This window comes from Mustela nivalis (genome assembly GCF_964662115.1).
Source record: "Mustela nivalis genome assembly, chromosome: 3".
Taxonomy (NCBI): Eukaryota; Metazoa; Chordata; class Mammalia; order Carnivora; family Mustelidae; genus Mustela; species Mustela nivalis.
This window is the reverse complement of record NC_139022.1, coordinates 4,049,318-4,074,670: the sequence shown is the minus strand read 5'-3', so window position 1 is coordinate 4,074,670 and position 25,353 is coordinate 4,049,318. Positions and strand designations below refer to the sequence as shown.

Genomic DNA, 25,353 nt, shown 5'->3' with positions numbered 1-25,353 from the left:
TCTAATATATTTACATATTATAAATATATGTGTATTCTACAATTCTCCTCCAAATATAAATATTTAATATTTTCTGTTTTATCCTGATGGAAAAAAATGTCCATAGCAGGAAGGATTAAAGAACTGGTCTGAATGGGGGCATTTGCTGGGGCCTAGCATGTCTGTATCCTCATTCCACTCCAGGAAATTCTGCTGGGCATAAACTCCTCAGGAAGTGCATTTTAGGAGCAATCGTGTCTTACACTAGAAGCAGAGTCAAGATGACCCCTGCACGCCCAGTCTCCTGACTCCACGTCTGTCATAGATGGTAAGGTAAGAGGAATGGTGTCACAGATGAAGAAATAAGGTCGGAGAATACCAGAGAACAGCTGATTGAACGTGTAGATGTAAGACCCATTGGTTACATTGTAAAAGGAGATTTCCCCTGCTTCATAGTCAAGAAAGATCCCAATGCAACGAGGCCGGTCCAGGTGGAGGAGAGGCACCGATGGAGAGGCAAGGACCATGTATTCATTCCCTTTCAGCAGCCACATGGCCCAGACCCCATTCTCAGGAGATGGTGTGGTCTCCCCCTTCCTGGGCATGGTCTCCTGACATACACCTAAGCCCCACTCTGCTCTGTCTCCCACCATGACTTCCCAGTAATGCCTCCCCGAGGAGAAGGTCTGCAGACCCAGGATACAGGGCCATGTGTCAAATCGCTCGGGGTTGTTGGGGAGCTCCCTCCACAGCTCTCCATCTTGCACGCTGCGCAGATCGGCGGTTAAGAGAAGGCTGGGGTGCGCGGTGACGGGGTCCAGCTTGACATCAACTGTAGGAAGGATTGGGTGGGGGGGGACAGGGGAATGGTCAGAGGAGACTGGTAAAAGCCTAGGAAGAACAATATCTCATATAATAGCCACACCTCTCCTCACTCTTCCCTCTCAAATGAGTACTAAAGAAAGCAAAGTAATATTTGACCCTGGAGGTCACTAGTAGACTTCTCATTGCTACCTCTGCATCATTCGGGATTCATACTACGCCAGTAAACACACAACTGTTGATGACATGATGAACCATCAGTGCAATTATTTAGATCCCTGTCACCTACATTCAGAGTACTTGTGTGATCTTAGGGAGATCTTCTGTATTTACTTATTTTCTTCTCAAAATCACAGGAAAATGTCTTTAATTTGAAACCTACCACTTCCAATGTTATGTCACTCTGGTAGGCAGAATTCTAAGATGGCCCCATGATCTATAGCCCCTGATGCTACTCTCATGATTATATTTTATGATAAGAACAGGATCTGGGTGGATCTCCTCTAATCCTAAGAGCCCTTAAATCAGAAAGGTCTCTCCAGCTGTCAGGCTGGTGGTAGAACAGGGAGTCAGAGAGATTGGAATCTAATGTGCCCTTGCTGGCTTTGAAGATAGAGGAGGCCACATGAGGAGAAAGGCCAGTGACCTCCAGCAGACAGCCAGCAGGGACACGGGGATCTCAGTCCCACAGCTGCCATAACAACATTCTGCTCTTCTGAATAAGCTTGGGAGTGGACCTCTCCCCAGGGTCTGCAGAGGAGCCCAGCCTAGCTGAAACCTTAATATGGATCTTGTGAAAACCAAGCAGAGAAATGAGCTCATCTCACATAAATGTCTGGTCCATGTAACTATGACCCAATAAATGCAGGTGGATTTAGGTAATGAACTCTGTGGTAATTTGTTACATGATGATAGAAAATCAATACCAATACTGTGAAGTCCCAGGACATGGATGTGACATTTTACTCAGGCACATTAGTAAACCTATTTATGAGTAAAATCTCTGCAGGGAGGAAGGATGGAAAGTAGCCTGTGTCTTCTCTTTAGAAGCATTAAAAATGATAAATTTAATTAATATAGCTTTTTAAAAATATCATAATAACAAATTTGTCTGTAAATCCACATCTGTGGGTCTTGTGTTGACATTGCAACCTGAGTGGGTCATGTATGTACTATATCATCCCTACTCACCTGTTTAACCACCCTCAAGCTGACTGGTATCATCCCCACTTTATAGAGGAGGAGACTCAAAGTCAGAGTTCATGTGGCCTTCCCAAATCTAGAGGTCATAACAGACTGACAGGTGGGTTTCCATGGAACCGTGTTAGGCCTACTCAATATCTGTTGTCTTTACACATCGTGTCCACCCCAGCATATGTCCTTGTTCCATTTATAAGAAAATAAATCTGTGAAATGGTTGTGAATAGGGTCTATCCCCAATAGCTTCCCTACCTTTCTCTCTCTCTTTCCTTTTTTTCTATTTCTTTTTTAAAATTAAATTTAATTTAGTTTAATTTTTTCGGTGTTCCCAAATGCATTGTTTATGCCCCACACCCAGTGCTCCATGCAATATGTGCCCTCCTTAATACCCACCACCAAGCTCACCCAACCCCACGCCCCTACCCTCCAAAACCCTCTCTGCTTCCCAGAGGCCACTGTTGCCATGGATCATCTCCTACACTCAGCTTCTCATCACGCTATAATGGTACCTAATGCGAATTCCCAAAGACCTCCACACTGGTTAGTCGTCATTGGAGTTCAGCTTAAATTACTTTTCTGCAGCATTCAGTGCTGTTGAGAATCCCTGCATTCTGGAAAACCTCCTTTCTCTTTCCCAAAGACACTGATCATCACACTTTCCTTCCCTCTCTACTCATCACTCCTTCCTGGTCTCCTTGGCGGTTTCCCCCTCTTCTCCCTCCAATAGCTCCAGGACCGGGACTTCTTTCTTTCTCAGCTCCCTCTCAATGTGATCTGGGCTGGCTGGATCATTGCTTTGATTCAATTCCACTCATTTACTTACTGATTCCAAATGCATGACTCTACATTTGACCTTTCTCCCAAAACTCTGCATTTGCAGAATCATCTTCTTACCTGACATTAAACTCTGGATTTTTAACATACACCACCACATTGATACATTCAAAACCCAACTCCTTCCTCTGCCACACCTGCAGCTTTAACTGTCTATGTAAAAAACAACTTCTGGCATCATTTCTGACTTGTCTCTTTTTTTCTGACAATGTGCATCTAATCTCCCAGCAGATTTTGGCAGTTCTACCTCTGAATCTGACCAAGATTCTGTCCACACTCCACATCTCAGCCCCTGGGGTAATATTACCATGTTAATCGAACCATCATCATCTCTGACGGAATTATAACAAGAGTTCCTAATGGCTTTGCCCACTGAAAGCCTTGCCCCTTTGAATTTATTCAAATTCAGAGTAAGACTTCCAAAACATTAATCTAGTCATGTTATTCTTGCATTTACTACTTTCCGTGGATTTCCTGTTTTACCAGAAGATAAATCATCCTGGTCCCAGTGCCCTGCCCAGAGCATCTTGTGCTAGCTGGACTTCCCTTGGCCTCTCTGACCCTGCCTTTATGTACTCCTCCCCAGCCACACAGATCTCCTCATCACTCCTGGAATACATCTTTTGTACTTCTGCCTCAGGCCTATGCACTCCTTGTTTCTGCTGTTTGAAAGGTTTTCCTCCACATCAGATATGTGATGAGTTAGCCCCAAGGTGACTTCCTTGATCATTAAATTCAAAATTAGATGTCTTAACCTGAAAACTTTTGGCCACCCTGACCTTATTTTTTCTCCCAATATTCTGTCAATATTCCAACATTCTGTGCATTTTGCATAATTTACATAAATATGTACAACATGAAAACATGAAGTTATGGATTTGTAGGATTTTTTTGTTATTGCCAGATAATATATTTCAATACTTAGAAAAGTGTGTGGAACAAAATACAGAACATTTATTGAATTGATCCATTAATTATTCGATTCATTAAAAATAGGAATATGAGGACACTGATTATGGGAGTGTAATAAATTTCAAGAAGTCATTTGGTTAATACTTGTTAATCTGCCCATCATTGAATAGGGGGGCTAAAATGGGTTTTCTCATTATGGGTTGAAGCTTCCATCTAAGTAATGAAACCAGTAATTTGTTTGTGTGCAAGGTGTGCATTGCACTGTTTGTTCACATTTGCATACATTGTATATATTTTTCTCATTTGTATACATTAGTATACATTGTATTGCTTTTTCACATTTGTATACATTTTTCAGCATTTTATAAATAAGGAAATAATTATTCATTGGAATTAGTGTTACTCATATCATAGCTAATAAGCTGGGAACCTCACTTTCAAGCCTATTGTGATAACTAAGTGGAGCTTAAATGGGGGTTAGGGACTCTGCTACCCTTTATGACTTTACACAAATATCCCTGTTCTCTTGCTTCTGAACATGGTGCTCTCTCCAGTCCCCCTTCTAACTTGGCTTGATCATGGGACCCACTGCAGTCCTTAAAATCTTCAGGGAAGCTGTGTGCCACTTTAGTGTGGATGCCCTTAGGACCAGTGCCTAATCCACCCTAACCTGACCCTTTCCAGGGCCACCAGCAACAGAAGGGATGTGGGGCTCTATCTGCATGGGTCCCAGAGGGAGGTAAGGTGAAACAAAATTGTCTGCAATCCCTAGTAAACCAGTGACATCATCTAAAAGTGGACCTTTGCTAGGCAGCCTGGAGGCTCAGTCTTGGTTTTAGCTCAGGTATGATCTGAGAGTCATGAGATCAAGTCCCACATGAGGTTCCACCCCCAGTGAACAGTCTGCTTGGGTCACTCTCTCCCACTCTCTGTCTTAAATAAATAAATGCAACTTAAAAATCAAAACTAAACTTTGGGTTCTGTGACTGCAGCCTGACCTGCATGGTGACAAACTGTAGAAATCCCTGAACACTACATAGACATTGCAGTTGTCCCAGCTCAAAGACGCAGCCCACCTTGGAACTTCCTCAACATTTCCCTCATCCCAGGGATGCGACATGTTGTCCTCAGCTCCATGGGGACAGGCTCCAGTTCTGGCTGTGTGACATCCTTACTTCTGAGAAGGTCAGAGAAGTGAAAGTTCTCAGTAGTGTTCATGCACCTGCATCCTTGTCCTCCCTAGCCCAGTCCCTGGTTCAGAAAGGAATATACCTGCTCAAGGCTCCTTTCACACCCTGGAAGGAAAGGGGAAACAGAGGCAGGGGCGAGTTATAGCTGAAGACTGTGTCTGACAGAAACAAACCACCAACCCTGCTTTAGGAATAACCAGACATGGTCCAGTATGAACATAAAACTGTAGGAGATGTGAGTGTCTTTCAACAATTTTAAAATCTGTTGGCCTCTACTACAGGGGAGTCAGACCACACCAAGTTTAGGTTAATTCCAATGGTATCAACTACTTAAACTGTTTTCTGAATTTATAATTCTGGCTTTTGGATATATTAGTAAAGAGTTATGTTTTGTAACAAATGTAGAAGGAACTAGGGTAAAAATAGACCTTAAATATCTCCAGAATTTAGTTGGGGGACAGAGAATGGTATAGACAAAAAATGTTACTCCCAATGCCTCTGTAACACCTGAAATATCTCCAGATATTTGCTTGATGGAGAAAAGTATAGCCCAAAAATTTTACTCCCAATGTCTCTGTGGAAAAAAAAAAAAAAAACAAAAACTCCTCTTTCTTTGAACCACCACACCATAGCTACGAACTCATGGGTGAGTTTGTTACCTTATTGGATAAAAAAGGAAGTTACTAATTAATTCCAATGTTTTATCTCAAAGGACATTATTTAAATAAATCACTTGCTTTATATTTTCCTTGTCCCTCTAAAAATAGTCACAGTGTCAGATAAATTTTGAGAAGGCACAAAGGCAGGAAGATAATTGCCTTTCCTTTTTATGGGGATGGCAGGCCTTGTTTTTGGCCTCTGCTTCATTTTGGGGGTAAAATGCTGCGTACTGGTACTGAGGAGGAAAGCAAAATGTGGATATAAAAATGAAAATAAATATAGAAAAAAACTTTCTATAAGATTTGTAGTATAATTCTGTTAACAAATTCTTTTTCTCAATGTTGTGTTTTGAAATATAGTAAAAGAAGGTGATGGATGTCATTATGCAAAATATGAAAGTTCTGTGTATATTTACTATTTGAAATTCAGAAATTATTTCCCTTCTGATGCTCAGTTTGTTTGCATGAAAATAAGCCTAGCAACTTTAATAATAAAAATAAAAAATAATAAATATAAGTGTTGCTTATATATATGACTATATAGAAGACAAAATGAACTATTAAGACAAAATCAATAAAAACATTCGTAAGTTCATTCCATTAATGAACTGCCCACTATGTAACCTGTGAAGATAGTGAATATGGAGATTTCAGGGCAGTTTCAGCGTTGGGAGCTAACTCAAGGTGGAATCTGAGGGTCAGCAGGTGGATGAGGGTGGGGGTACTTCATTCAGAATCTGCCGTGCATCCTGTCATGATAATACACATGCATTATCAACGAGGGCTTTCTCAATACACTTGGGATTTTGATGACCTCATGCACGATTAAAAACAAGAATTTTCCTTTTTTCCTGTTTTGTCTCTTTGCTGTACAATCCCTTACAGACTTGGGGCAAATGGCAAGGAGCCTATTTAAGCCCTTCCCACCAAGCAATATGGACAAGCAAATTCATGTTTGCCACAAAATTTAACCGGAAAACATAAAGATGGACAATTTAAGAACTCATTCTTACATTCAGCTACTGACACAGAAAAGGGGTGCCAAAGACTTCTGGAATTGGTTATGCACATTGACAGATTAACTGGGAGATTTTAAACTGTTTTTCAGGCCACATAGCATTGCCTATCCATATTTTTGTATAACCTTATAGGTTAGATATCAAATTAACTTTATTTTTAAAAAAATATTTCATTTTGGTCTCTAAGATAAAAATAAGATAAGATAAGTATAAGAAACATCTTATACAATTCTTGAGAGTCTCCTCTCATTCTGGTGCTGACTTAGAATTCAGGTGCTTTCCAAACTGATGTCAAGGGTCCTTTTTCCTAAAAGGTATGAAGGTGCAAGTGGATTGTGGTGGCAAGTGTCTGTGTGTCACCATGTTCTCTCACATGGCCCTGGTTTGGCTGAGAGGACTGGGATCACCTCATGCTGACCCAGCCCCTGAGGGACGAGGGCTCACCTCCAACAGTTCCAGTGCTGGGCGCTGGCTCCTCTCCTCCAGCTCCTGGGCCAGCTCCCTCAGGGCCCTGCTTTGCTGCCCCAGCCGGTTTTTGTTCTCACGGAGTCTCTGCAGGGTGGCTCGCTCCTCCTCCTCCAGCCGCCGCAGCTGCAGCTGCTCCTCCAGGGCCAGAAACCCACGGTATTTTTCAAACTCTAGCCTGAAGCGCTGCCTCTGCATTTCCACTTTTTCCTGGAGTGACACACGGAAGCAGACACCCACCAGGGGTGCTGCAGGTGTGGGCCAGGCAGGGGCAGCAAGGTGCAGAGACCTTGGCACCCTAACTCTGTCCACTCATGAGCTGCCTCTCATCAACAACAGAAAGCAGACACTGCTCTGAGGACACGCGGCCCTCAGGTGGACAGTCTGAGAGACTGCTGGATCTGAGTCCTCATCCTGCGATGGACACCGGGGCAAGACAGTTTTACACACAAGGATTCCCACCATATCTAAATTATGGGGCAAGAGGAGTACAGGGATTAAGATGAAATATCTGTTAAACTGCTGAGCAAAATAAGTATCACAAGGACGTTAACATACATCATAAAAGTAGTCACTAGAATGAGAACAGGGTCAAAACAACTGTATCAGTATGAAGAGAGATTACAGAGACCTGATTTGTAAATATGAAAAAAAAGGTCTCAGACATTAGAAACTTGAACATTACTTAGTAATATGGCAACTGTGAAACCTTAAAGATTTTACTTATTTATTTGACAGAGAGATAGCATAAGCAGAGGAGGAGGTCAGTGGAAGACTGAGAACCACTATGTGTGTGTATGTGTGTGTGTGTGTGTGTGTGTGTATGTGTGTGTAAATAGGTAAGCGAAAAAGCTGATGGAGTGTAAAAATAAAGAAGATATGTGTATGGATTACTGACAAGAGGCTGAAAGTTCAAATTGTCCTCCTATAGGTAGAATGATCAATATTAGCTATATTTCATATATATATATCCTATTAAATATTTATTATGTCATTTTTCCAATGAATACACATACATTTATACACACATGTTTTAAACTAGTAAAGATAGTCTGAGACTCTTCTGTAGGTACTGGAATGGAGCAATGAGTTATAGCACACTCGAGATCAGTAAAACTATATTTATTATTTGGATTGAGGATGTACTGGTAGAGATAAAGAACACACACAATATAATTTGAGGGGATGTGATGATCCAAGATGACCCAGGTGTTTCCCCACAGCAACCATGTAAATGAAACCAAAGTGTGCAGCAAGGAAGATGCTTGAAGAGTAATTTAATGATGCAGACTGGGATGTGTCAGTAGTCCCAAGGTTCCTTACCTTCCAAATGACAGTTTTCTTCCCCAGGTTGGCCTCCTGAGTGAAGGTCTCCTCCATCTCCTTCCTTACAAGCTCCAGGGCCATCTGGAGCTTTGCCTGTTTGGAGAGATGTGCTGAGCCCATTATAGATGCCCAAATTCAGTACCTCGTATCAACTAGGAATATCAGGAAATGCAAAGCTCAACTAAAACAGGCCCCGGAAAGCACATAAAAATGTTCAGCCTCATCAATGATCAAGTAAAATATGAATATGTTTTTAAATACTAATGCCAGATATAATCAAGGATTTATCAAAACGTATGTTCATTGCAGCATTATTTAAAATAGTAGAAGTAACTTATCAAATGTGAAAAATAGGAAAGTGAGAAAGATGAATTTTATATTGACATGATGGTATCAAAATAGAATGCTGCAGAATATTGAATGGCAATAAACATTCACAATTACAAAGTCAATTAAGGTAAGTATATTTTAGAGAGGGGGACAAGATGGTGGGGAAGTAGGAGGAGGCACCTTTTCAACCTGTACCCTAAAGTGAGCTGATTACCTACCAAAGAACCCCAATCACCTGAGATCAGAATTATACACGTCTGGATCTCTACAGGGGCAGAAGATGCCAGTGGGCAGGTAAAGCGGAGTGGGGATGGCAGACTGATATCAGAAGATAAACAAAAGGGGGAGAGAGCCACCAGAGGTGACCGGTTGGAAAGTAGTACCCCTCATATGAGCAAGAGTGCCCTGGGGACCAGCATTAACTTGGAGACTGGTTGAAAGCAATCCAAAAGCGCAAAGGATCATGGGGGTGGGGGACTGTGGGAATGGGGGCAGCTAAGGACAGGCTTAAGTCCCTGGTTCCAGGACAGCCTCCCGTGGCACTGAGCCAGAGAGAGTGTGGCAGAGAAATCAGGTCTTGGCCCCTGAGCCGTCAGCACGCCCAAGATTGCATGGGGTCTGGCTCCTGTGAGGGGATGGGAGCCACACCAGATGGCAGAATGCACGAGCCCTGCTACAGAGCCTGAGATGCACTGCCCCTCATCCTCCCCTGAGAGAGGTGCACAAAGACCCAGCCAGCGCTCTTAGCCTGGCGCCATTGTTTCAGAGCCTGAGACACATGCCCCAACTCTCCCGACAGAGGTGTGCGAAGGCCCAGCCTGGTGCTTTCAGACATGCACCCCACTCTCAGAACCTGAGACCCACACTCGACCCACAGCCTCCCCTGAGACAGGTGCACACAAGCCGGGCACAAGCCGACACAGAAAGACCAGGCACTCCCAGCCTGGGCCAGCGGAAAAATCTCAGTGTGCGATCACTGCGTGGAACCTCTCTGACAGTCTGGAGCTTCCCAGACAGCCGCCACTGCTGCAGTTTTGGGTACAAGCAGAAGATCCTGCATCCCCAGGGACCACGACTCAGAGCCTGCTTTGCCAGCTGCCAAGGGAAAATTTATATGGGCTCTGCAACACCCACAGAAGAACAGACTGAGGCTTCTTTCTGAGAGGGAGGTTAGGGTGCAGTTTGCTTTCCTCTAAACCTATAAAAACCATCAAAAGCGGTCAGGATGAGAGGGGAAAAAAAGTGAAAAAATATAAAAACCTCCAGAAAACAAAAGCCTGAAAAAACCGTATTCCTCGGAGCCCACCCCCTTGACCAGGACTAGAAGACTTAACTCAGGGAACATCATTGAGTGAAAACACATGTGGCAGGCCCCTCCCCCAGAAAAACAACCAGAAAAGAAAAACGAAAAGACGACAAGAGAACAACTACCACTACTTCATAGGACAACATTTATTTTTAATTTGTTCCCACTAATCTGGCTCATTTTTTTAATATAGATAATTTTTTAACCTATTCGCCATCACAGTGAGCTGTCCAGTACAATCATATTCCATAATAACCTTCTAACCTGAATGTTTTGATACATACACCTGCATTTTTCTTTTGCATTTCTATTTTTAAAATTTCTTTTTTTTAATTTTAGTTTAGTTTATTCTAGTTTATTCTTTTTTATTTTTATTTTCTATTATTCATATAGAGTTAAACTTCACAGTAATCCCCTTTCCCCAATCAACACTACCCCTATAGGTAAACCAATTTTTAATCCCCCTTTATCTTAGGAAAGTTGAGTCCTTTAACAAAGATATCAAGATACATCCAGGAAGAATCAAAACAATCTTCCTCGCCCACACTGAGAATTTATAACCACTCTCCCATCTTTTTCTTCCACCAGTGTTTCTGAGTTTTTATGTTTGTCCTGATAGTATATAAATCTTGCACTTGGGGTTCTTTTTGATGAGGTTCTACCTTAATATATATATATATATATATATATTATAATATATATATATATATATATATTATATATATAATTTTTTTCTCTTGTCATATACTTTTATCAGTCTTTTTGTTTGTCTGTTTTTGTGTGTATATTTCATAAATCTTACCTTGAGGCCCATTTGGGCTGGACCTTCTCTTTTATCTTCCCTTTCATTCCTCTCTCTCTCTCTCTCTCTCTTTTTTCTTTTTCTTTTCTTTTTTCTCTTGTTTGGGTGGGGAATCCTGATTGCTCGGAAGTGTTCCAGGGTGCCCCTTGCTGCACCATGGTCAATACATCCAACTACATCTGTTCAGTCATATATCACCAAAATGACTAGGAGGAGGAATGCTCAATATAAGAAAAATACAGAGGATGGACCTTTTGAAACAGAGCTAATGGAAATCAACATAGACAATATGTCAGAAAGAGAATTCAGGCTATTAATTATCCAGGCAATAGCTAGGTTGGAGAAAGCCATGGAAGACCAAACGGAATTGATTAAGGCTAAAATGAGTGACCAGAGATGATGTTCACAAGTCAGGGCAGAGCTAAAAGCTACCAGGGATAAGGTTCACAATGCTCTCCATGAGTTCCAATCTAATCTAAATTCCCTCAAAGCTAGGGTAACTGAGACAGAAGATAGAATTAGTGATCTGGAGGACAAACAGAGAGAGAAAGGATCAGGAGGAGCCTGGAACAAGCAGCTTAGAAGCCACAAAAACAGAATCAGGGAAATAAATGATGCCATGAAACAGGATCCAACAGCACATTAAAAAGATTATCCACCATGACCAGGTGGGATTCATCCCTGGGATACAAGGATGGTTCAACATTTGCAAATCAATCAATGTGATAGAACAAACTAATATGAGAAGAGAGAAGAACCACATGCTCCTCTCAATTGATGCAGAAAAAGCATTTGACAAAATCCCGCATCCGTTCCTGACTAAAATGCTTCAAAGTGTAGGGATAGAGGGAACATTCCTGAACTTCATCAAATCTATCTATGAAAGACCCACAGCAAATATCATCCTCAATGGGAAAAAGCTTGCGTCCTTCCCATTGAGATCAGGAACATGACAAGGATGCGCACTCTCACCACTCTTGTTCAACATAGTGTTAGAAATCCTAGCAACAACAATCAGACAACAAAGAGAAATAAAAGGTATCCAAATTGGTAATGAGGAAGTCAAACTCTCTCCCTTTTCAGATGACATGATTCTTTATATGGAAGACCCAAAAGACTCCACCCCCAAACTACTAGAACTCATACAACAATTCAGCAACGTGGCAGGAAACAAAGTCAATGACAGAAATCAGTGGCTTTCTTATACACTAATAATGAAAAAACAGAAAGGGAAATTAGAGAATCGATTCCATTTACTATAACACCAAGAAACATAAGATACCTGAGAATAACCTAACCAAAGAGGTAAAGGATTCTGTACTCGAGGAAATAAGAACACTCATGAAAGAAATTGAAGAAGACACAAAAAGATGGAAGACCATTCCATGCTCTTGGATTGGAAGAATAAACATTGTTAAAATGTCTATACTGCCTAGAGCAATCTATACTTTTAATGCCATTCCGAACAAAATGCCACCATATTCTTCAAAGAGCTGGAACAAATATCCAGAAATTTGGATGGAATCGGAAGAGACCCCGAATCGCTGTTGAAAAACAAAAATAAAGCTGGGGGCATCACATTACCTGATTTCAAGCTTTACTACAAAGCTGTGATCACCAAGACAGCATGGTACTGGCATAAAAACAGACACATAGACCAGTGGAACAGAGTAGAGAGCCCAGATATGGACCCTCAACTCTATGATCAAATAATCTTTGACAAAACAGGAAAAAATCTACAGTGGAAAAAAAGACAGTCTCTTCAATAAATGGTGCTGGGAAAACTGGGCAGCTATATGTAAAAGAGTGAAACTCGACCATTCTCTTACACCGTACACAAGGATAAACTCAAAATGGATAAAAGACCTCAATGTGAGATGGGAATTCATCAGAATACTTGAGGAGAATATAGGCAGTAACCTCTTCGATATCAGCCACAGCAACTTCTTTCAAGATATGTCTCCAAAGGCAAAGGAAACAAAAGCGAAATAAACTTTTGGGACTTCATCAAAATCAAAAGCTTCCGCACAGCCAAGGAAACAGTCAAGTACAATGAGGCAACCCAAGGAATGGGAGAAGATATTTGCAAATGACAGTACAGACAAAAGGTTGATATCCAGGATCTATAAAGAACTCCTCAAACTCAACACACACAAAACAGGCAATCATATTAAAAAATGGGCAGAAGAATGAACAGAGACTTCTCCAATGAAGACATACAAATGGCTATCAGACACATTAAAAAATGTTCATCATCACTATCCCTCAGGGAGATTCAAATTAAAACCACATTGAGATATCACCTTACACCAGTTAGAATGGCCAAAATTAGCAAGACTGGTAACAACATGTGTTGGAGGGTATGTGGAGAAAGGGGAACCCTCTTCCACTGTTGGTGGGAATGCAAGTTGGTGCAGCCTCTTTGGAAAACACTGTGGAGATTCCTCAAGAAATTAAAAATAGAACTTCCCTATGACCCTGCCATTGCACTCCTGGGTATTTACCCCAAAGATAGAGAGTTAGTGGAAAGAAGGGCCATCTGTACCCCAGTGTTTATAGCAGCAATGGCCATGGTCGCCAAGCTGTTGAAAGAACCAAGATGCCTTTCAATGGCCAAATGGATAAGGAAGATGTGGTCCATATACACTATGGAGTATTATGCCTCCATCAGAAAGGACAAATACCCAACTTTTGTAGCAACATGGACGGGACTGGAAAAAATTATGCGGAGTGAAATAAGTCAAGCAGAGAGAGACAATTATCATATGGTTTCAATTATTTGTGGAGCATAACAAATAGCATGGAGGACATGGGGAGATAGAGAGGAGAAGCAAGTTGGGGGAAATTGGAAGGGGAAGTGAACCATGAGAGTCTATGGTCTCTGAAAAACAATCTGAGGTTTTTGAAGGGGCAGGGGGTGGGTGGTCAGGGTACCAGGGGGTGGGTATTATAGAGGGCATAGATTGCATGGAGCACTGGGTGTGTTGTAAAAATAATGAATACTGTTATTCTGAAGAAAAAAAGAAGAATGCAACCACAAAGGAAAAAAAAAAAAAAAGAAGAAGAAGAACATGTAGTCAGTATGTACTATGGAGTGATATGCCTCCATCAGAAAGGATGAATACCCAACATTTGTATCAACATGGATGGGACTGGAATTGATTATGCTGAGTGAAATAACTCAAACAGACAAAGTCAATTATCATACCGTTTTGCCTACTTGTGAGCATAAGGAATAACTTGCAGGGCATTGGGAGTTGGAGAGGAGAAGTGATCTGGAGATATTTGAGGGGGAGACAAACCATGAGAGACTGTGGACTCTGAGGAACTAACTGGGGGTTTTGGAGGGGAATGGGGGCAATGCTGGGTGAGCCTGGTGGTGCGTATTGTGGAGGGCATGTATGGCATTGGGAACTGGGTGTGGTGCCTAAACAATGTATTCTGGAACACTGAAAAGAAATTTTTAAAAATGTTTTTAAAAAAGCAAGGAGATGAAAAAGATGCGGCTTGTTTGAGGACAACAGTGATTAGGCTAGTTTTGAAGGACTTCATGGTTGGCTGAGACAAGAAGTGTAAAAACAGAACTTAGGGCCTAGGAAGTCTTGACTTATAGGCCAAGGCATTTAATGGATATTTATTTGCTATTTAGTTAAGGATTACTGAAATATATGGAACGTCTTTAGATATATTACATACATCCACATTACGTTTAGGTCACTTCTGGTAAAAAGAAAGCAGAAATAGCATACTTCAAAAGTGTGCCTGGAAAGGACCTAGCAGCTGGATCTTGTAGATGACAACCAAAGTAAGAAAAAAAAAAAAAAAAAAAAAAAGAAGAAGGAAAGAAAGAAAGAAAAGCTAAGAGATGTTTCCAGGTATGTCAAGAAGGAAGTTGAGGTGGGCAGTATTCCAAAACCTTGATTTAAAAGGAACAAAGTTAAAATAATAATAATAATAATAATAATAATAATAATAATAATAATAATAAAGTTGAGGAAGTCCAATGTTTACAATGTATCTCATTGTGACATTACTTCAGTTAACCACGTAGGTAGAGTGAAGACTTGAAGACCACTACCATCTCCTTTCGGGTAGTGGGTGTTCTAGATATTGGGCATTGAAATGTGATCAGAATATGTCAAATATGGGGTGCCTGGGTGGCTTATTGGGTTAAAGCCTCTGCCTTCACTCAGGTCATGGTCCCAGGGTCCTCGAATAGAGCCTCACATTGGGCTCTCTGTTCAGCAGGGAGCCTGCTTTCTCCTATCTCTCTGCCTGCTTCTCTGCCTACTTGTGATTTCTCTCTGTCAAATAAATAAATTAAACAAACACAAGATGGTGGGGGAGTAGGAGGAAGCGCCTTTTCAGCCGGTACCCCAAAGTGAGCTGATTACCTACCAAAGAACTTCGATCACCCATGAAATCAGCCCGAGATCAGAAACATACACGTTTGGATCTCTACAGGGGCAGAAGACGCCAGTGGGCAGGTCAAGCGAAATGGGAATGGAGGACTGATATCAGAAGATAAACAAAAGGGGGAGGGAGCCACCTGAGGCGACCAGTTGGAAAGTAATACCCCAATAAGAGCGAGAGTGCCCTGCGTCTGGGGACCAGCATTAACTTGGAGACTGGTTGAAAGCACTCCAAAAGAGCAAAGGATTGAGGGGGGAAATTGTGGGAATCGGGGCAGCTAGGGACAGGGGCTTAAGTCCCAGGTCCCAGGACAGCCTCCCCTGGTGCTGAGGCAGAGAGAGTGCGGGGGAGAAACCAGGTCTTGGTCCCTAAGCTGCCAGCGCACCAGAGAATGCGTGGGTTCTGGCTCCTGTGAGGGGATGGGAGTCATGCCGATGGGCAGAAAGAGCAAGCCCTGCTACAAAGCCTGAGATACGCACGCACATTCCTCATGTTCCACTGAGAGTTACAAAGGCCCAGCTGGCGCTCTTGGACCTACAACATTGTTTCAAAGCCTAAACTGCGTGCCCCAAACTCTCCCCTGACAGAGGTGTGCAAAAGCCCAGCCTGGTGCTTACGGACCAGCGCCCCGTTCTCAGTGACCAAGACACGCGCCGCCTCTGAAAGAGGTGTGTGCAAGCTAGGGACACCCAGCCAGAGCCAGCGGCAAAATCTCAGTGTGCAATTGCTGCTTGGAACCTCTCTGGTGTTTGGGAGCTCCCAGACAGCTGCCATTGCCTTGGCTTTGGGTACAAGCAAAAGATTCTGCGTCTCCAGGGTCTGCAACTTGGAACCTGCTATGCCAGTGGCCAAGGGGGAACTTATTTAGGCTCTGTACCCAGACTGAGGCTTCTCTCTGAGAGGGAGATCAGGGTGCGGTTGGTTTTCCTCTACAACTACAAAAACCATCAAAGGCAGTCAAGGTGAGAGAAAAAAAAAAGTGAACAAGCATAAAAACCCCCAGAGAACAAAAGCATGAAAAAAACCAGTTTCCTCAGAGCCCACCCCCTTGAGGGGGGCGGGAGGACTTAACTCAGGAAACATCATTGAAAGACAAGCCAGGTGACAGGCCCCTCCCCCAGAAAACAAACCAAGAAAGAAAAAAAAAAAGAGAGAGAGAAAGAAAAAAAAAGACCTACAGGAGAACAACCACTACTTCATAGGAAAACTTGTATTGTTTACTCATTCCCACTATTCCGGTTCATTATTATTATTATTATTATTATTTTTTTTACATAGGTAATTTTTTTAACCTATTTACCATCACAGCGAGTTGTACAGTACATCAAATTCCATAATACCTTTCTAACCAGAACTTTTTGATACATACACCTATGTTTTTCTTTTGCATTTTTATTTTTTGAAGTCCTTTTTTAAATTTTAGTTTAGTTTAGTCTAGTTAATTCGTTTTTATTTTTATCATCTAATATTCATATAGAATATGAATTTCCCCAATCAATACTACCTCTATAGGTAAACCAATTTTTAATCCCCTTTATCTTAGGAAAGTTGAGTCCTTTAACAAAGATATAAAGATACATCCAGGAAAAATCAAAACAACCTTCCTCGCACACACTGAGAATTTATAAGAACTCTTCCATCTTCTTCCAGCAGTGTTTCTGTGTTTTTTGTGTTTGTCCTGATAGCATATAAATTTTACACTTAGGGTTCTTTTTGCATATATATATATATATTTTCTCTTGTCATATACTTGTATCAGTCTTTTTAATCTCTTTTTGTTTGCCTACTTCATAAACCTTAACTTGGGGTCCATCTAGGCTGAACCTTCTTTTTCATCTTCCCTTTCTTTCTTGTCTCTCTCTCTCTTTTTTTTTTCTTCTTTTCTTTTTTTTTTTTTCTCTTCTTTTGTCTCTAATTTGGGTGAGGAATCCTGATTGCTCGTAAGTGTTCCCGGGGGCACCTTGACTGCACCACAGTTGATACATCCAGCTACATCTGTTCAGTCATGTCCCACCAAAATGACTAGGAAGAGGAATGCCCAACAGAAGAAAAATACAGAGGATGGACCTTCTGCAACAGAGCTAACAGATATCCACATAGACAATATGTCAGAAAGAGAATTCAGGCTAACAATTATCCAGGCAATAGCTAGGTTGGAGAAAGCCATGGAAGACCAAATGGAATTGATTAGGGCCGAACTGAAAGCCACCAGACAGGATGTTCACAATGTTAGGGCAGAGCTTAAAGATGCCAGGTTCACGATGCTCTCAATGAGTTCCAATCTAATCTAAACTCTCTATAAGCTAGGGTAACTGAGACAGAAGATAGAATTAGTGATCTGGAAGACAAACATATAGAGAGAAAGAATCAGGAGGAAGCCTGGAACAAACAGTTTAGAAACCATGAAAACAGAATCAGGGAAATAAATGCTGCCATGAAGCATTCCGAAGTCAGAATTTTTGGAATCCCTGAAGGAGAGGAGAAAGAAAGAGGTCTAGAAGATATAGTGGAACAAGTCCTTCATGAAAATTTTCCCAAACACACGAATGGAACCAGCGTTCATGTACTAGAAGCTGAATGGTCTCCACCCAAGATTATACATTCCAAAAAAAAATCACGATACCTGATAGTCAAATTGAGGAATTATAATTGTAGGTATAATCTCTTGAAAGCTACCAGGGCAAAGAGGCTCCTTACTTACAGAGAGAAGCCCATCAGAATAACATCAGACCTGTCCACAGAGACCTGGCAAGCCAGAAAGGGTTGGCAAGATATATTCAGGGTACTAAATGAGAAGAACATGCAGCCAAGAATACTTTATCCAGCAAGACTGACATTCAAAAATGGATGGAGAGATAAAGAGTTTTCAAGACCGGCAAGGCTTAAAAAACTATGCAATCACCAATCCGACTCTGCAGGAAATATTATGGGGGGTTCTATAAAAGAGGAAAAATCCCAAGAATAGCATTGAACAGAAATATAGAGACAGTCTACAGAAAGAAGGACTTCAAAGGTAACTCAATGTCAATAAAAACGTATCTATCAATAATCACTCTCAATGTGAATGGCCTAAATGCACCCATAAAACGGCACAGGGTTACAGATTGGATAAAACGACAGGACCCACCCATATGTTGTCTAAAAGAGACCCATTTTGAACCTAAAGATACAACCAGACTGAAAGTGAATAGATGGAGAAGCATCTTTCATGCCAATGGGCCTCAAAGAAGGCCTGCATAGCGATTCTCATATCAGATAAATTAGACTTCAAACTAAAGACTGCAGTCAGACATACAGAAGGACACTACATAATCCTTAAAGAGACTATCCACCAAGATGATCTAACAATTGTAAATATCTATGCTCCCACTATGGGAGCAGCCAAGTACTTAAGAAAACTGTAAATCAAGATAAAGAGTGGTGATGCAACATGGAGGCTTAAGTGGGTAGGAGAAGAATAAATGAAACAAGATGGGATTGGGAGGGAGACAAACCATAAGTGACTCTTAATCTCACAAAACAAACTGAGGGTTGGTGGGGGGAGGGGGGTTGGGAGAAGGGGGTGGGATTATGGACATTGGGGAGGGTATGTGCTTTGGTGAGTGCTGTGAAGTGTGTAAACCTGGTGATTCACAGACCTGTACCCCTGGGGATAAAAATATATGTTTATATAAAAAAAAAAAAGATAAAGAGTCATATCAATTCATATCAATATGAATACACTAATCATAGGAGATCTTAACACGGCTTTCTCAGAATTAGACAGATCATTGAAGCAGAAAATCAATAAAGAAACAAGAGCATTGAATTACACATTGGACCATATGGACCTCATAGATATATACAGAACATTCCACCCTAAAATAACAGAATACTCATTCTTCTCAAGTGCACATGGAACCTTCTCCAGAATGGACCACATACTGTGTGACAAATCAGGACTCAAACAATACCAAAAGACTGAGATGATTCACTGCATATTCTCAGATCACAATGCTTTGAAACTGGAGCTCAATCACAAGGAAAAGTTCAGAAGGAACTCAAACGCCTGGAAGCTAAAGACCACCTTGCTTAAGAATGCTTGGATCAACCAGGAGATCAAAGAAGAACTGAAACAATTCATTGAAACCAATGAGAATGAAGATACTTTAGTCCAAAACCTATGGGATACAGCAAAGGCGGTCCTAAGGGGGAAATACATAGCCATCCAAGCCTCCCTCAAAAAAATTGAAAAATCCAGAACACACCAGCTGTCTCTACACCTTAAAGAACTGGGGAATCAACAACAAATCAAACCAACTCCACACATAAGAAGGGAAATCATCACGATTAGAGCTGAGATCAATGAGGTAGAAACCAGAGATACAGTAGAACGTATCAATGAAACTAGAAGCTGGTTTTTTGAAAGAATCAATAAGATCGATAAACCATTGTTCACACTAATCAAAAAAAAAAAAAAAGAGATAAAGCCCAAATTCATAAAATTATTAATGAAATGGGAGAGATCACAACGAACACCAAGGAAGTAGAAGCAATCATCAGAAGTTATTATCAACAGTTATATGCCAATAATCTTGGCAACCTAGATGAAATGGATGCATTCCTGGAAAACTATAAACTCCCAAAATTGAACCAGGAAGAAATCGACAACATGAATAGACCAATATCTAATAATGAGATTGAAGCAGTGATCAAAAACCTCCCCCAAAACTAGAGCCCAGGACCTGACGGATTCCCTGGGAATTCTACCAAACCTTCAAAGAAGAAATAACACCTATTCTCCTGGAGCTGTTTCAAAAAATTGAAGCAGAAGGAAAACTTCCAGACTCTTTCTATGAAGCCAGCATTACCCTGATCCCCAAACCAGGCAAAGACCCTACCAAAAAGGGGAATTTTAGACCAATATCACTGATGAATATGGATGCTAAGATTTTCAACAAGATCCTAGCCAACAGGATCCAACAGCACATTAAAAAGATTATCCACCATGACCAGGTGGGATTCATCCCTGGGCTACAAGGATGGTTCAACATTCGCAAATCAATCAATGTGATACAACAAATTAATATGAGAAGAGAGAAGAACCACATGGTCCTCTCAATTGATGCAGAAAAAGCCTTTGACAAAATCCAGCATCCATTCCTGACTACAATGCTTCAAAGTATAGGGATAGAGGGAACATTCCTGAACTTCATCAAATATATCTATGAAAGACCCACAGAAAATATCATCCTCAATGGGAAAAAGCTTGCAAACTTCCCGTTGAGATCAGGAACAAGACAAGGATGCCCACTTTCACCAATCTTGTTCAACTTAGTATTAGAAGTCCTAGCAACAGCAATCAGACAACAAAGAGAAAAAAAAGTATCCAAATTGGTAATGAAGAGGTCAAACTCTCTCTCCTCACAGATGACATGATTCTTTATATGGAAAACCCAAAAGACTCCACCCCTAAACTACTAGAACTCATACAGCAATTCAGCAACGTGGCAGGATACAAAGTCAATGTGCAGAAATTTGTGGCTTTCTTATACACTAACAATGAAAATACAGAAAGGGAAATTAGAGAATTGATTCCCTTTACTATACCACCAAGAACCATAAAATACTTGGGAATAAACCTAACCAAAAGATAAAGGATTTATACTCGAGGAACTACAGAACACTCTGAAAGAAATTGAGAAGACACAAATAGATGGAAGACCATTCCATGCTCTTGGATCAGAAGAATAAACATTGTTAAAATGTCTATACTTCCTAGAGCAATCTATGCTTTTAATGCCATTCTGATCAAAATTCCACCGGTATTCTTCAAAGAGCTGTAGCACATAATCCTAAAATTTGTATGGAATCAGAAGAGACCCCGAATCGCTAAGGAAATGTTGAAAAACAAAAATAAAGCTGGGGGCATCACTTTACCTGATTTCAAGCTTTACTACAAAGCTGTGATCACCAAGACAGCATGGTACTGGCATAAAAACAGACACACAGAGCAGTGGAACCGAGTAAAGAGCCCAGATATGGACCCTCAACTCTATGGGCAATTAATCTTCGACAAAACAGGAAAATATACACAATGGAAAAAAGACAGTCTCTTCAATAAATGGTGCTGTGAAAACTGGACAGCTATATGTAGAAAAATAAACTCGACCATTCTCTTACACCGTACACAAAGATAAACTCAAAATGGATAAAAGGCCTCAACATGAGACAGGAATCCATCAGAATCCTAGAGGAGAACATAGGCAGTAATCTCTTCGATATCAGCCACAGCAACTTCTTTCAAGATATGTCTCCAAAGGCAAAGGAAACAAAAGTGAAAATAAACTTTTGGGACTTCATCAAAATCAAAAGCTTTTGCACAGCAAAGGAAACAGTCAAAAAACAAAGAGGCAACCCACGGAATGGGAGAAGATATTTGCAAATGACAGTACAGAGAAAAGGTTGATATCCAGGATCTATAAAGAACTCCTCAAACTCAACACACACGAAACAGGCAAACATATCAAAAAATGGGAAGAAGATATGAATAGACACTTCTCCAGTGAAGACATACAAATGGCTATCAGACACATGAAAAAATGTTCATCATCATTAGCCCTCAGGGAGATTCAAATTAAAACCACATTGAGATATCACCTTACACTAATTAGAATGACCAAAATTAACAAAACAGGAAACAACATGTGTTGGAGAGGATGTGGAGAAAAGGGGAACCCTCTTACACCGTTGGTGGGAATGCAAGTTGGTGCAGCCTCTTTGGAGAACACTGTGGAGATTCCTCAAGAAATTAAAAATAGAGCTTCCCTATGACCCTGCAATTGCACTCCTGCATATTTGCCCCAAGGATACAGATGTCACAAAAAGAAGGGCCATCTGTACCCCAATGTTTATAGCAGAAATTGCCATGGTCACCAAACTGTGAATAGAACCAAGATGCCCTTCAATGGACGAATGGATAAGGAAGATGTGGTCCATATACACTATGGAGTATTATGACTCCATCAGAAAGGATGAATACCCAGCTTTTGTATCAACATGGACCGGACTGGAAGAGATTATGTTGAGTGAAATAAGTCAAGCAGAGAGAGTCAATTATCATATGGTTTCACTTATTTGTGGAGCATAACAAATATGATGGAGGACAAGGGTTGTTAGAGTGGAGAAGGGAGTTGGGGTAAATTGGAAGGGGAGGTGAATCACGAGAGACTATGGACTCTGAAAAACAATCTGAGGGGTTTGAAGTGGCAGGGGGAAGGGAGGTTGGGGTACCAGGTGGTGAGTATTATAGAGGGCACGGATTGCTTGGAGCACTGGGTGTGGTGAAAAAATATTGAATACTGTTTTTCTGAAAATAAATAAATTGAAAAAAAGTAAATTAAACAAACAAAAAAAGAATATGTCAAAGAGCTTTTGAAGTGCACCAGTATGGGGTATTCTTTTAGAGTTTCACAGATGCCCCTTCTGGTGCCAACTCCTCCAATACGAGTTCCCTCTTCATTGAGGTTGCTCATGCTTTCAGTCCTGGAATGCGTGTTGAGTGGACTTAGCTCCTGGAATCTTTACTTCAGGGGACAGATTCTACTGCAGGCCTTACAGGAGATAAGAGCTGTGCACTGGGAAGATGCTAGTGTGAGTGGAACCCACGGTTGTTTTGGTGACAGTTTTAACTAATATGGAGCTAAGCACTATGGAAGACAGGACATTATTTGACCAGCTTAGGAGGCATTGGCAGTAAAGATGGACAACTGTAACCCAGACCACACTGGAAAGCCTACCCCCACTCCAGGCACTGACAAGTCCGGCCTCCCACAGTAGAGCTCTAGTCTGGGATCGGAATGTCAGCATCGCAGAGAACAAAGCCAGGATGGCAGCCAAGGGCTGCGGAAGGGAAGGCTTCAGAAACAGGGGACCCTCTCTAGTGATCTGCTCAGGTGAAGCAGTGCATTCGAGCTCCTGAACAGAGGTCCCAGGGGGTCACCATAGGGCCAGGCTGGGAGGCCCAGCTTGCACTGAGCTGGGAGGGAGAGCAGAGCTGGGAGGAGTCATTCAGGTCAGGATGCTTTCCTCTGGGTTTGCCCCTAAAGCATGGCCCTCGCTGCTTCCATTGGGGTTTCTGCACCTGTGCCCTGCAGAGAGCACAAGGCTCTCACCTGGTAACCCCTGGTGGCCTCCTGTACCTTGCCCTGCGGAGCCCGAGTTCTCACCTGGTAACCCCTGGCAGCCTCCTGCAGCGGCACGGTGCAGTGGTCCCTGTGCTCCAGGGTGGTGTCACAGACCCAGCACAGGGCCTCCTCGTCATCCTCACAGAAGAGGGTCAAGTCCTCGCTGTGTCGCGCGCACTGGTGCATGCCCACGGGCCCCGTGCCCAGCCCTAGCTGCCGCACGCCATCCACCAGGCTGGCCAGCTGCCGGTTGGGCCTCAAGCTGTCCAGCCCAAAAGGGCCGCGGCACTGAGGGCAGGTGTACAGTCCGCCCTGTGTGCTGGTGGACTTCTCGCAGAACTCGCAGATGCACCTGCGGCAGAAGCTGTGGCCGCAGGCCACGCTGACCGGGTCCTGCAGAAAGTCCAGGCACACAGGGCAGCGGGCCTCATCACGCAGCCGCTCCCCAGGTGCCCCGGAGGCCATGGCTGCCTGCTAATGCAGCGCGGCCCTCCTCCGCAGCCCAGTTATCTGCGCTCACCGTCTGGCTTGGAAGGGAGGAGCACACAGCCTCCGGAGATGCCAGCACAACGTGGCTTTCATCCCTGGCTCTAGTTCAAGAGCCCAGCAGAGCCCCTCCTGGCAACAAGTCACATACCAGCCCTCAGTTACAAGGACAGGATTCACATTTCCCCGGTCCCCCTGCGTTGCCAGGGCACTGGGCATGTGTAGGGGAACCCATCCCATGATGTCTGAATGGAGGCCCTACTCCTTTTCTCACTGCTAGGGCACTGGGAGAATTCCTGAGCTGTCCTTCCATTATTTTTCTGAACTACCCCACAGCCTCCTTATCCTGTAAGGCAAAATAATTTCTCTTTTTTGGGTAGATTTTATTTATTTATTTATTTATTTGACAGAGAAAGAGCACAAGCAGGGAAAGCTGCAGAGAAGAAAAGCAGAACAGGGAGCCCCATATGAGGTTCAATCCCAGGACCTGGGATCATGACCTGAGCCAAGGCAGACGCTTTACCACCTGAGCCACCCAGTCCTTCTTATATGGCGTAATAATTTCTTATAGTGTTTGCCAAACTTTAACCTCTTACCCTCCACTACTGAGCTCAGGATAAAGACATGAGCAGATGGGCTTATGTGGTGATGCCTGGATAGGTGAGTAAGGAGCAGAAGAAAGCTAAGAGAAGATGTGATCGCCATTTGGGAAAATATGGTGAGGTGGCAAAAGCAGGGAGGGTCCCTCCTGGAGCAAAATGTGACTTCCGTTCTGCTGAATTTGGAGTGATGGTGTGAATGCCTGTACGAAGTCATCCAATCTGACCACAACACATGTTGTGGTTACCGGAGGCCCAGACACAAGGGCAAGTTCAAAGCGTTATGTACCAGCTCCCAGGGAGCCTCAGGGTGCATCAAGAGATCTTGTGCAATCACTGAGTAATGGCTGGGAGAAAGCTCAGCAGCAATAGGAATATGAGGGGACTCTGAGTTAGCCTGCTGGGTTGGGTGAGGCTCCCAGTGGTCTCTGGGCTAACAGCAGAAGGGCCATCCAAGGAACAAGCAGGAAGGGAAGCCTAGGACAGAGCACTCTGAGACTGCAGGGCACACACACATGAACTGTGGTGGGAGGCAGCAGGAATCAGCCCTTGAGGCGGGCTGTGTGTGGCCAGATGAGGAGGAGGAGCCGGAGATAAGGTCCCCCAGTCAGAGGTGGGGGCAGATGACTCAGGTCTCTGGGGCTCCCGTGAGGTCTGTGGCCCTTATTAATTTGTTTTTAAAGATTTATTTATGTATTTGAGAGTGAGGGGAGGGGTGGAGGGTGTGGGACTGTACAGCAGACTCCCCGCTGGGCGAGGACCCCCCCAACAAGGAGGAGGGCTTTGATTTTATAACCCCGAGTTCATGACCTGAGCAGAACCCCAAGTCCTATGCTTCTCCTACTG

General features: G+C 42.5%; 1 protein-coding gene across 2 annotated transcripts; it reads right to left on the bottom strand.

Moving 5' to 3' along the window:
* On the bottom strand, positions 1–23,913 carry TRIM58 (tripartite motif containing 58). 2 transcript variants are annotated; one of them, XM_082724434.1, is made up of 6 exons: positions 23,465–23,913; positions 8,404–8,499; positions 7,060–7,290; positions 5,020–5,042; positions 4,824–4,924; positions 1–811 (listed from the first exon to the last, which is right to left on the bottom strand). In XM_082724434.1, exons 1-6 carry the CDS (start codon positions 23,885–23,887, stop codon positions 222–224), a joined length of 1,464 nt encoding a protein of 487 aa, XP_082580560.1. In that variant the 5' UTR covers positions 23,888–23,913; the 3' UTR covers positions 1–221. The 2 variants fall into 2 exon arrangements, with proteins under 2 accessions (XP_082580560.1, XP_082580561.1); XM_082724435.1 differs by lacking the exon at positions 5,020–5,042 and having other exon boundaries at positions 4,824–4,921; positions 7,034–7,290.
* Between the last annotated feature and the right edge of the window lie 1,440 nt (positions 23,914–25,353).